The sequence below is a fragment of the Dama dama genome, chromosome 19, assembly GCF_033118175.1.
Source record: "Dama dama isolate Ldn47 chromosome 19, ASM3311817v1, whole genome shotgun sequence".
Taxonomy (NCBI): domain Eukaryota; kingdom Metazoa; phylum Chordata; class Mammalia; order Artiodactyla; family Cervidae; genus Dama; species Dama dama.
Window position 1 is genome coordinate 35,297,013 of NC_083699.1, and position 12,842 is coordinate 35,309,854.

General features: G+C 33.1%; 1 protein-coding gene across 6 annotated transcripts in view; it reads left to right on the plus strand.

The window, feature by feature from the left end:
* ATP11B (ATPase phospholipid transporting 11B (putative)) overlaps positions 1 to 12,842 on the plus strand; it is a 109,751-nt gene that overhangs the window by 82,815 nt on the left and 14,094 nt on the right. For 4 of the 6 annotated variants that reach the window (XM_061166651.1, XM_061166649.1, XM_061166653.1 and 1 more), the window contains 3 exons: positions 3,701 to 3,766; positions 4,282 to 4,385; positions 5,662 to 5,827. In XM_061166651.1, the coding sequence (XP_061022634.1) occupies positions 3,701 to 3,766; positions 4,282 to 4,385; positions 5,662 to 5,827 (336 nt within the window). Of the gene's footprint in view, positions 1 to 3,700; positions 3,767 to 4,281; positions 4,386 to 5,661; positions 5,828 to 8,425; positions 8,512 to 12,842 lie in introns of all 6 variants that reach the window. The other 2 variants (XM_061166652.1, XM_061166655.1) reach the window with 2 other exon arrangements.

The window sequence follows — 12,842 nt, forward strand, 5'->3', positions numbered from 1 at the left end:
GTCTCCTGAACTATCACTGGTTTGCCTCAGACTTTCTAGACCACTCCAGTAAAATCTGTCCCTCTCACTTTGTCACTTCCCGACCCCTTACTCTACATTTATTTTTCTTCATGGTGCCTGCCTCTGCCTAAAAGTACATATTTTTAAGTTTATGTCCTGCCTTTTCCACTATACAAGCTCCATGAGGTCAGGAATGTTACATTATTACTGCTTCATTCCCCAAGGCCTAGAATGGTACTTGGCATGGAATAGATTCTCAGTTACTATTTCTTGATTGGCTTTACAAGTGAGTAATGCATCATCTTCTTTAATTCGAACTATATGGCTTTATTAAATTATTAGGTATCAAATTAAGTTAAAAGAAGTGATTAAAAAAAACCAAAACATTGTGATAGAAAATGTTTTGAGCATCTGTCTCTTCTGAGCAGGAGCAGATCCAGGTTTAGTAGAGTAGTCTAAACCTTACTCATTTTGGCAGGCCTTCTTTCAGTGAAAAAACATAAAACTGTAAGTACAAACATAGTATATGTAAAAATGATTGTGAGTGACATAAATAGCTTCTACTTAGAGCAAGCCAAAGTAATACGCCCAACTCAACTTCTCTTTAGCTAGATCCCCAAATTCCCTCTGCCACTCACTTCATCACCAATTAAACTAAATTCAAGGGGAAACCAGAGGGAAGTAGTCTTAAGTTATTGCTGCAGTTGAAATAAATTACTTTGCTAATTTACCCAAAAAAGAGAATGTGAATTTGTTTTCTACAGCTCCCTCTAGGTCCTTAAATGCTCGAATTTTAAATCATCCTCTGCCTCAAAGGAGGATACATATAATTAGCCTCAATCTGGGTCCAGTAAAACCAGATACTGAGAGGTAGATATGTGTGGTTGTTACCATTTCCAGGCCCATGTGGCCTGACTGCATTGATTACCTGCTTCCATATCACTGAAAGAGGATCTGGCATTCTTAAGAGCTGAATTGAGTGAGATACAATGGTTTTTCAGTATTCTAAGTCATTTCTAGAGATGATAAAAGTCAATATGACTTTTCCTTTATTTTCCCCTTGACAAATAAGCTCCCCAAAATACCCTCAAATAAAGGGATATTAATGTTTCATTGTTGATTGTAAGAACCATTATTTATTGGTTGCTTTTTTACCTTTAAGCTATTTTTTTTTTAAATTGAAGTATAGTTAACATACAGTGTTGTTAGTTTCACATGTATAGCATAGTGATTCAGTTGTATGAATACATATATATATTTTTCAGATTTCCATTATAGGTTATTACATGATCCCTGTGCTAGATATACAGTAGGTCCTTACTGTTTGCCTGTTTTGTATATAGTAGGGTGTATATGTTAATCCCAAACTTCTAATTTATCTTCTCTCCCCACCCAACCCCACTATCCCCTTTGGTAACATAAGTTTGTTTTCTGTTTCTGTGAATCTATTTCTGTTTTATAAACAATCTCATTTATGTCTTTTTTTTTTAGATTCTGTGTATAAGTGACATCACATGATATTTGTCTTTCTCTGTCTGACTTACTTCACTTAATATGATAATCTCTGGGTGAATCCATGTTACCAGAAATGGCATTATTTCATTATTTTTTATGACTGAGTAATATTCCATTGTGTATATACACCACATCTTTATTCATTCATCTGTCAGTAGACATTTAGGTAGCTTCTATGTCTTGGCTATTGTAAATAGTGCTGCTATGGATATTGGGGTTCATGTGTCTTTTCAAAGTAGTTTTCTCTGGTTATAAGCCCAGGATTGGGATTGCAGAATCATATGGTAACTGTTTTTAGCTTTTTAAGGACCATTATTCTCCCTAGTGGCAGCATTAATTAAATTCCCACCAACAGTGTAGGAGAGTTCCGGCATGCTGTCTTTTTGTTGCACTGTGTGGGCTTTGTCTGGTAGCGGAGCATGGGCTCTAGATCGCCAGGCTCAGTGGTTGCAGCATGCAGGCTTAGTTGCCCCTAGGCATGTGGGATCTTATTTCCTGGACCAGGGATTGAACCCACATCCCCTGCATTGGAAGGCAGGTTTTTAACCAGTTGGCCACTAAGGAAATTCTTCTGCAAACTTTTTAATAATGGCTAGTCTGGCCAATGTTAGGGGATTCCTCATTGTAAGAAATTTTGATTTGCACTTCTCCTATAATTAGTAATATTGAACAATTTTTAATGTGCCTGTTGACCATCTGTGTGTTTTCTTTAGAGAAATGTCTATTAGGTCTTCCGCCCATTTATTTTTTTTAATTAAGCTGTATGAGCTGTTTGTATATTTTGGAAATTAATCCCTCGTCTGTAGCATCATTTGCAAATATTTTCTCCCAATTCATAAGTTGTCTGTCTGTTTTGCGGATGGTTTCCTTTGCTGGCAAAAACTTTTTTAAGTTTAGTTAGGTCCCGTTTGTTTATTTTGTTTTTATTTCCATTATTTTAAGAGACAGATCCAAAAATACATTCTTGCACTTTATGTCAGAGTGTTCTGCCTATGTTTTCTTCTAGGAGTTTTACATTTAGGTCTTCAATTTCTTTAGATTTTATTTTTTTATATGGTGTTAGGGAATGTTCTAGTTTCATTATTTTACATGTAACTGTCCAATTTCCCAGCACCACTTATTGAAGAGATTGTCTTTTCTCCATTGTATATTTTTGCCTCCTTTGTCATAGATTAATTAGACCATAGGTGCATGGGTTTATTTCCAGGCTTTCTGTCCTGTTCCACTGATCTGTGTCTGTTCCACTGATCTATATGTCTGTTTTTGTGCTAATATCATACTGTTTTGATTACATTAGCTTTGTAGTATAGTCTGAAGTCAGGGAGCATGATTCCTCCAGCTCCATTATTCTTTTCTCAAGATTATTTTGGCTATTCAGGGTCTTAAGCACTGAGTTGGTCATTTATTTTGAATTAGTTAGATAAGTGTTATTGCCATTGGAACCCCCTTGTTTTTAAATGACTGGTCTTTTAAATAGTTTTTGTTTTTTTTTAACCAGTGGTAAAGATTATGACTTTTGGTGACCTAAATTGACATAAAGTTCTGGTTATGCTCTTGTTTGTGGAGATTAAATCCTGATGTTCTTTGGGGAATCTGCATTTTTAATAAATCTTAGTCAGTTTTGGCTAAAAAGCCCAGAGCAATACTATCTGATTGGCATTAACTGCATTTTTACATGGAATCCTTTGAGTCATTCCACTAGCCATTACCTTTCCTTTCAAGTGTTGGTTTCGTGTATAAATTTCTTTTTACTTGATCTTTCTATGCTCTGTCCAGAAATACAGTGGCAGGTATTCTCCTGTGACTTTTGGCTGGAGTGGTTTCAGAAAATAATTATAATTGAACAGGGTTTATTATCATATTTACTCTGTGACAAGTAAAGCAGTTACTAACAGGTGTATAATTCTCACTAAAAACTATCTGTGCCACACAACTTCAAACCTGTCTTTGAGTTTCCAGTCTGATAGTGTTATCCAAAGGATCATTTATGTAATAAACATAATAATGCTTTATGGTATTTCTTCTCATTCTCCTTTAACTTTACTAATCTAATCAGATTTCAGATGTACCTGACGTAAATGATGCAAGTGATTTTCAGTGAAGAATGTGATTATTCTTTGCATCACTTCTGTTTCAGCATCATTTTAACATGTAATACAGTACTAGTTTATTCTTTGTGTTTTAGATGTTTGGAAATTGGACATTTGGCACCTTGGTCTTCACAGTCATGGTTATTACAGTCACAGCAAAGGTATGATACAGAAATTAGGAGCATGGACATGTTTTGTCTATATAGTTTTAAATTTTCTTCATTATTTTAGTGATATAGTTTTTCTTTTTATTGTCAAGAATAATTTCATGGATGGCTAGTTTGATAATTTTATTTTTTGTCAAAAAATTCATAATGAATTCATTTTTTAATTCATTATTTTGGAAAGCCTCAGCTGATTTTTCTAGTCAAAGGAAAGTTAACTCCTCAATACCCACCTGTGAAATTTTGCTTCTCTCTATGTAATGCAAGATAACACAAGCTGGTTTAGCCCATGGAGTTGATAAAGTACTCATGAACTTTTAATGCTGCTTCCTCACAGAAGAAGAACAGTATAAACTTGAAATTGTTCAGTTTCATACTAGGAGCCTTTCATTAATATTTGTCTTCTGAGGGACTTTGCCATAGGAACTTTTTAGTCACTTATTCTTGGGTTGTATCTGAGAAGTTAAAGATTTATTAATTTACATTAAGGATTTTTTAATTTATTTTTTTAGATGGCTTTGGAAACTCATTTTTGGACCTGGATCAATCATCTTGTTACATGGGGATCTATTTTATTCTATTTTGTGTTTTCTTTGTTTTATGGAGGGATTCTCTGGTGAGTTACTATATTGTATTTTAATTACATTGATTCAACTCTAATAAATATTTATTATGATAGGTTATATTATGAACAAATTCTGCTCAGAATAGTTTTAAGACCCTATCCTGGTAAGAAATTTAGTTCTTTCAGTTGATCTTACTAATAAGGAAGAAAAAAGAAACTAACAATTACTCTATCTACTGCATTCTAGTGTTTTACCTGAGGTATTAACATTGATTATCACAATAATCTTACTGTCCCTTTTTTTCTATTTGGAAACTGAACTCTTTAAGATCACAAAGGTTAAAAATAAGATTTACTTGAAAATTATTGTTCTTTATGCTACCCATAGTATTGATACTCTAAATTATTACTAATGTATGTAATAAAATAAGTCACATAAAAACATTAAAGTTTCATGAATAAGTTAACTTATCTCTCAAAAGTAAATAGTGTGCTGTATTTTCATTGCTAAAATCAGATATTCAGCTTCTCTGATAGATAAAAAATGAGTGCTTATCCTAAAGAATCCTAAAATTCTTTGATAAATCATGGACAACTGAAGTCTCTGAATTAGAGTATTTATATTACATTGCCTACTGTGTCTGCAAAATATTGTATCAGGCAAAGTATTACAAAAAGCAGGTAAAAAATTTGGATTGGCTAAACATTAACTTTCATTAGGATTATAAAAGGATGCTCATGACCATCATTTGTTTTTAATCCTCTTTATTTCTTCATTTCTTCCTGTATTTCCCCATATTGCTTTGAAGTGATATGTACAAAACCCCAAAAATGGTATTTTGACAAAACCTATTACTATGTAGAACTAATATTTGTGAGTACATTTATTTTTAAATAAGTGTGTAGAGAAGATCCTCTAACTAGAGCTTTTCAACCTAAAATTTTGGTTATCAAGCTTATAGTTGCTTAGTAGAAAACATTTTGTTACATACTTTTCTTGCTTTTTTAACCTCTTAAGTCTGTATTACAACATAATTCTTTGGATTTCCTACCACTGGGATAGAATAAGTCAACTACTTGGCACTTTCCTAATTAGAAAAACTGTGATTGTCATTCAAGCAAATTAAATTGGATTTTATTTTTGACAGTGAAAGTGTATCACATTTTATTAGTTAGTTAATTAAATTACATTGATTTGGAATTTTGAACATTTTACCTGCGTATACGTAAAATTATAAACCTTCGAATATAGTGGGTTTACTTAATGTCTTGATTTAAGAATCTGTCTTGTCAGTTTCTTCTTTTATTAAGCCCACTTTCTTTGCAGGCCATTTTTGAGCTCCCAGAATATGTACTTTGTATTTATTCAGCTCCTATCAAGTGGTTCTGCTTGGTTTGCCATAATCCTCATGGTTGTTACATGCTTATTTCTTGATATTGTGAAAAAAGTATTTGACCATCAGTTCCATCCTACAAATATTGAAAAGGCACAGGTAACCACATTTTATATACAGTACCTTTTTAATTAGGAGTCTTTAATGAATAGTTGTCATTATAATTTGTTCCTATTAGAAAATGGTAAATTAACTATTCCTGTATCAAGTGTTTTGCAATATAAATGTTGTTAAATGTGATACTGTTAAAGTTATATTAAGTTTTTGACTCCTGAAAAATTATAATTTTAAAATTTCATAGAAGTAGAGTAGAAATATAAAACTATCAAGTTACATCCAAATAATAGTATAAATACATCTTAAGTAATAGCACAGCATTTGATCAAATATATATAATTGGGATATATATCCATGTCTTTAGAATCATTAGAATTTCAGTAGTACTTCTTTAGGTTATATTGTTGGCAACAGAAGAAAGAAGTAGTTCTTTAACCTAAATAACTTCTACAGAATGGATTTTTACAAAATATTTTCTCTCATTGAGTACTCACTAAAGTATTTAAACTACAACAGGTATTAACAGTGTTTACATAGTGTTTAAGAATATGTTCTTAAGGACCTGATAGTTGTGGGTTCAAAATCCTTATTCTACCACTGGGTAGCTCTGACTTTAATTCTCAGTTTCCTCATGGGTAAAATTATGACAGAAATGTCTGTTTCATTGCATTTGAAGATTAAGTGAAATAGTATTCAGACAAAGTGAATGCTCAAGAAATAAAAGCTATTTAGTTGAATGTACCATCTTTGTAATTTGACTTGTACATAACCTGGAAATCCTAGTTTGTTCTGTTAACTGTACCATGGCATTGAATATATATCCTCAGGAACACATTCTGATCAACTTTTATGCCCCTGTAAACACCAAGTTTATTAATTGTTTAATTCTTCCTAGGTTGAGTGTTTGTTGCAGATGGGGGGTGGGGGCGGGGGTTGTTGTTTTTGCATGTTTGTTGTATGCAAAGCAAATTTTGTTTAAATTTTGGAAATTCAGTTGTGTGTTAATGCTACAATAGAATAAGTGCTTCCTAAGTATTTAGTGATTTGTTAGGCTTCCTAAATCGTATATGGGTTTAATTTCAATTGATCATATTAACATTTCTTCAGCATTTACTTGCTTTGGTCACTCAATTCTAGCCAGTATACATTTTAACACCATTGAAGCAGTGCAGGCATCTGAAGCCTGACAGACTTAATTTAAATACTGTTTTAACCATACAATGTATATTCTTAATCAAGTCACTTCCTTAAGCCTCAGTTTCTTCCTATATAAAATCAGATTAATAATTACTACCTTACATGATTGTTAGAGACAATTAATATGAAGCACCTGGGTCTGTATGTAGTAAGTCCTCAGTAAGAGCATAATTATAAGAATGATTAGGATGCTGCTCTAATACTGATCTTCAGCTCAGGTTGAAAAAATTTGCATAATCTATTTACTGTGTCTGCCTATGCATTTACCTGTATCCGAATATGGACAAATTTTTCCACTGCAAGATATTATTTAAATATCTTTTGTTTGCCTTTTTTCTAAGCTTCAGAGATATTCTTGATAATAGAATACGACTTTTAATACATTGGCTATTATACTTTTTCTAGACCTTTATGAAGAACATTTTTGTCTTCTTGCCTAAAGTTATATTTCACCAAAACAGATTAATGAATTACATCACTTAAAAACTTAAATTTTTATAAAAGTTAATAATCAGAATTATTTACATTTATCCTTGGAAATTTTCTTTAGTCAGAGTATTTACATACTTACATTTTTCAAAGAGATTTCTTAATGATAATACAAGATGATAATACTAGTCCTTATTTTTACAGGCCTCTTTTTAAAGGATTACATAGGAAGTATTTGATACCTTAAGATGGACCCTTAAACAAGAAAAAAGTGCTTTATATTTTGGTTCTTTTACCATGGGTTAGTGGATTTAAAAAATAGAGTTAAGAAATCAATCATTTTTCTATGTGTGAAAGCCAGTATAATCTCCCTTTCTACCCCTACTAAATTTTTTTTAAATGATTTGACTGGATATTCAACTGGAGTCTGATCTAAAGAGGAAAAGGATGTATATATGTGTAAAACTGTGTCCCTTTGCTATACAGCAGAGATTGGCCCAACATTGTAAATCAATTTTACTTCTGTAAAAAATGAACATATAAAAATAATCTAAAGAGGAAATCTCTACTTTCACTCAGGGATTTTTCTGTTTTTGTTAAGACAGTATATGGTCCTTCAAATCCCATGTGTGATGTTATTCTTTTGCTATAGTCAGTAATTTTTATTGTTTCAGACTTGTACTGTCACCCCTAATTTCAAATGATAAGAAAACTGTTAGAAAGCTGTCAGTTCCTTACTTCATTTTGCTATCATCCAAATAGTAGCAAGAAAAATTATATCACAAGAAGAGGCGGCAGCATTGATTCTGAGTTTTTCCTGCAGAACAGCAGTGTGGTAATAAGAGTAAATTGTTGGGATAGCAAATGTCAGTCATGTATGTGTACCATGTATGATACTTCCTGCTCCTGTAGGAACAAATGTCTTTACCAAGCTTGTCGTGTGTCTGTCTCTTAGATGATAAGTCCAGCTCACTGACTTGCCGCATGTCCCGTCCCTCTTCTGTCCACTTGTAGATGTACTCCAACACAGTCGCTTTCAGTGACGAGTTCATCGCACTGCAGCCGTTGTCGAGGGCAAGGAGTCAGCTGAGCAAACTTAGGTAGAGTAGGATGAGTAGAACCTCATTAACTCTTCTGCATGCTAAAGGTCAATTTAAAAATATTCAAAAGATGGGCAGAGGCATGAATTAAGAGTGGGGCGTTTTTGTTAGCACAGCTCTGTCTCTAATTTGACCTTTACCCTTATGTATGTTAAAACCTAAAAAATATCCATTTCTTTGAGATGAAAATTCAGCATAACAGGACAGAGATCTGTACTTTGTTATATGTTTTATACCTTAACTACCTTTCCTAACACAATTCTAATGCTTCTGCTTGTCATACTTGTATTTAAGAATGCTCCTGCATGTTGAGTAATTTAATTTAAGCTACAGGAATTCATCATACAATTTAAAGTTTTAAGTTTCAGTTACTTAGAAGTGAGAGTTGCCTATTTTTTATCTTGCCTTAATCTGTGTTGTAAATACACATGCATATTTGTCTTTGTACACTGAAATGGCTGCTGAAATATTTCATATCCTTGCTACTGTTTAGTGCATCTATAAATTGAATAATAGATTTTGTATCTCATATATATCTTTATCTCCACTGACAGATTCATTCTGTCAATTTCTGCAAAAAATAATTAGTAATCCCAAGGTGTCTTTTGATGGAACAGAATTGAAAGTTTAAATCCTAGAACTTTTCATATTAAGATACCAAAGTTATATATTAACTTTAATTCCAGTCTAGTTTGAAGACGAAAAGTAATATAAAGTTTCTTTGTTTTTAGTTTTGGCACCCTTCAGCTTCTCACCCTGGGTTTTTAATCATATGTATTTTTTAAATTCTTTTTTATTCTGTAGATTTCTAATCTGTCTGTGTTCACTTGATCAAATGAATGACTGTGACAAAGCCCTGCTTAAATAACTTATGTAACCTTGTAATTTTGAGTTCTTCCAAAATTTTCCAAGCCTTTTGATTTTATTATTCCTATTAGTATGAGGGTTTTTCAAATATTCTACTTTGAATTACAAAGATATATAATTGTAGATGATATACAAATGGGAGTTTAAGTGGTAGTCAACTAAATTTCACGTTTAAAACGAGAACTAAAATGAAAACACACTTGGAAGATTTACCACCAACTTTGGTTGAGCCAATTATGTATATCATTTTTATCTACATGTGCCTTCTGAAAACAGTGCATACTTATCACATTTTTGAACATCTAATAAGGCAATAGGAGAGCTCATTATTTAAAAGAACACTCTGGTAAGCACTTTTGTGAGGATTAACTTTTGCATTGTGAATAATCTTAATATTTTTATTAAATCATATTTTCACATGTCATGGTGGCTCAAATCAAGCAACATTTTTTGAGTAGTGACAGACAGAAAAAGAATGAAGCACTGCTGCTGCTAAGTCGCTTCAGTCATGTCCGACTCTGTGCGACCCTATAGACGGCAGCCCACCAGGCTCCCCCATCCCTGGGATTCTCCAGGCAAGAACACTGGAGTGCGTTGCCATTTCCTTCTCCAGTGCATGAAAGTGAAAAGTGAAAGTGAAGTCGCTCAGTCGTGTCCGAATCTTAGCGACCCCATTGACTGCAGCCCACCAGGCTCCTCCATCCATGGGATTTTCCAAGCAAGAGTACTGGAGTGGGGTGCCATTGCCTTCTCCGATATTCTAATCAGATTAGAATGTTAATTGAGCTTCAAGGTTCTTCACCTATCAGATGACCATTTTACATACTATAGTCTTATTTACTTACTATCAGCCTCAGCAAAAAACAAAAAGAAATATAATCAACTAAAGGTCAGGCAGAAATAACAATTGATTACATGAGTGGTGAATGACCACTGGATGGGCATTTGCTCATAGGTTCATGAAGAAAAAGTGCCCACAAATATCTGTCTGCTGGTGTATTCTGTGAATTTTAAATGCATCTTGTTTTTGAATCGTGTTGAGCAGTATTCCTGGGTGTGGTCCATGATGACTTGTTTACTATTGTAACTGGAAAATTATGCATATATTGAATGTCTTTAAGAGTTTTCAAATCTTTTGTAAGGTTAGTATTGATACTTAAGAACCATTAACACAAAGCTATTAATAATTTTTTTAAATAAAAGAAAGCTCAGTTTGAATATTTTCCACTCCCTTATAAAAGGCAAAGCTATAATAATAAGCTATCTTTACATAAACTTACTGTACTCTTGAAACCAAGAAATTCTACTTTATTATTTATGTATATAAGAAATTTACTATAGCATTTTTTATAGAAATAATTATTGATTAGTCCTAAGACTGAGAAAACACACAGAAATGAGGAAAAAGTATGTTTTATTTATTGAGGAACTTTCTTTTTTTGGTAATTTAAGAAAGGTTAAAATTTTTAAATTAGCTTGGCTATGGGCACATATTCCTTAGAAGGTCTCTAATACTTAAAATATAGAGGGAACTCCCTGGCAGTCTAATGGTTAGGGCTCCACGCTTTCACTACTGAGTGCCTGGGTTCAATCCCTTGTTGAGAAATTAAGATCCCACAAGCCATGAGGCATGGCCCCTATGAAATAGAAAAAGCAAAGAATAGAAATTGATTTGAGTTAGTTAATACTAAAAAAAAAAGATTTTAAATTAAGGATTAAATTAATTTTGTTTACTAAATCAAGTCAAGCTTCCCCCCTACCCATATGTCTAACATTTGAAAGGCTATTTGATTGACCCTTCCACTCTGCTGAAGTCCAGTTAGAGAAGTCTTCTGAGAAGGAGCATGAGAAATATGAAATGAGAGATACCTTTGCAATAAGAACCCTAATTCTTGTTGACAAGGAATTTGTTTAATGGAAGAAACTGAACTTTCCTGCCGGAAACCTGGTTGTAATTTAACTTTGTGCCCTGGATAACCATGGCTTTGTTTGGTGTGCTCCATTGTATGCTCCTTAAGCTCCTGTTAGCTCTCTTTTGTGACAGTAAATGAATGTGGTGGTGTGTGAACTTTTATTTGTGCCTCACAGATTGTGGACCCTGACTTGCTGTTTTGATTCTAAATTTATATACAGTGAGAGTATTGTTCTGTAATATGAGACTTGTTGCTTTTCTGTCCTTCCAGATGGAAGAAGATAAGGGTTCAGTCAGCTCAGCATATGAATTTGCTGAAAGCAAGCACAGAGGGGAGGACAGTAGGCACCTGCTAGCTGAGGCTTGCAGCCAGCAGGACAGTTCTTGCGTGCACTAGGTAGTACTGCGCTGGACCTTCCTGGGGATTTCCGCTAAGCTTGGGGCATGCTATGGGAGAACTGGCCTCACATTTCAGTTTTTACTTTACTAATTCCTTCACTGTTTCTCATATGTTGTTTTCATTTACCTGTTTTCCTTTTTTGGTGATCTTCACATTTTTTATATGTCTGTACCCAAATATTTCATTAATCTTCCTTTGGAGTTATAGTTAAATCTTACTTTACTTCAGATTCTGTCTTATTGTCTTATAATCAAGCATTTATTCCTTTTCACTTCTTTTGAAAATATGTCATGCTATTTCTCTTATTTCTGAAATCACTTTTCCCACTTTGTAGTTGTATGTCATTTTATACATGTTAATGTAGTTAGACACCACATTACTTATCTAAGTCTCCCCCTTGAGTTGAATGGTCAAATGAATGAGTGCTTAGACCTGGTACTGAATAATTTTCTGTTGACTGATATTCACCAAACTCTCAGTTCTTAACTTTTCATTAGCTTTCATAGTTACATCTTTGTAATAGAAAAGTGTGAATTAATAAAGACTTGATTCACTCCCCTCTTGAGAAATAAACCCTACCAACTATTTCTATATCTAATTGGGATATGCAAAATACTTTAATTGGTAGTAACCAAGGAAGATAAAAATTCTTACCACTAGTAACTATATTTTTACTTGGGCTGTTTGCCACTTTGGATATTGTAATTACTGATCAAGAAGGTGCTACTGTGTCATCTGAGATAATGCTTATAAGTAGCAAAACTTTAAAACAAAGCTACTTAAAGATTATAACTCAAGACAGTGGAACAGATACAGTAATTTGAAAAAACATATGAATTACATTGAAAAATATTTTTAAAATTAGATTCTTTTAATGAATTGCCCAAAATGGAAGATGCTGAAGATTAGTCAGCTGTCATTCATTATTTTTATTAGTTGAAAAGAAATCCAGAAGAACTCAGAATTTTTATTTTGTTCAGGGATATTTCATGTGATTATCTTTACAACATATTTATCTTGTATTTTGATAAACATAGAAAGATTTTTAGTTTTTAGAACATGCACTCATTGGCTGAAAGGAAAACTCAGCTGAAGGATGCACACTGGTTAAAGAGGGGAAGCTGGCTGGGATTTAGATTATGTCCTGGTTAT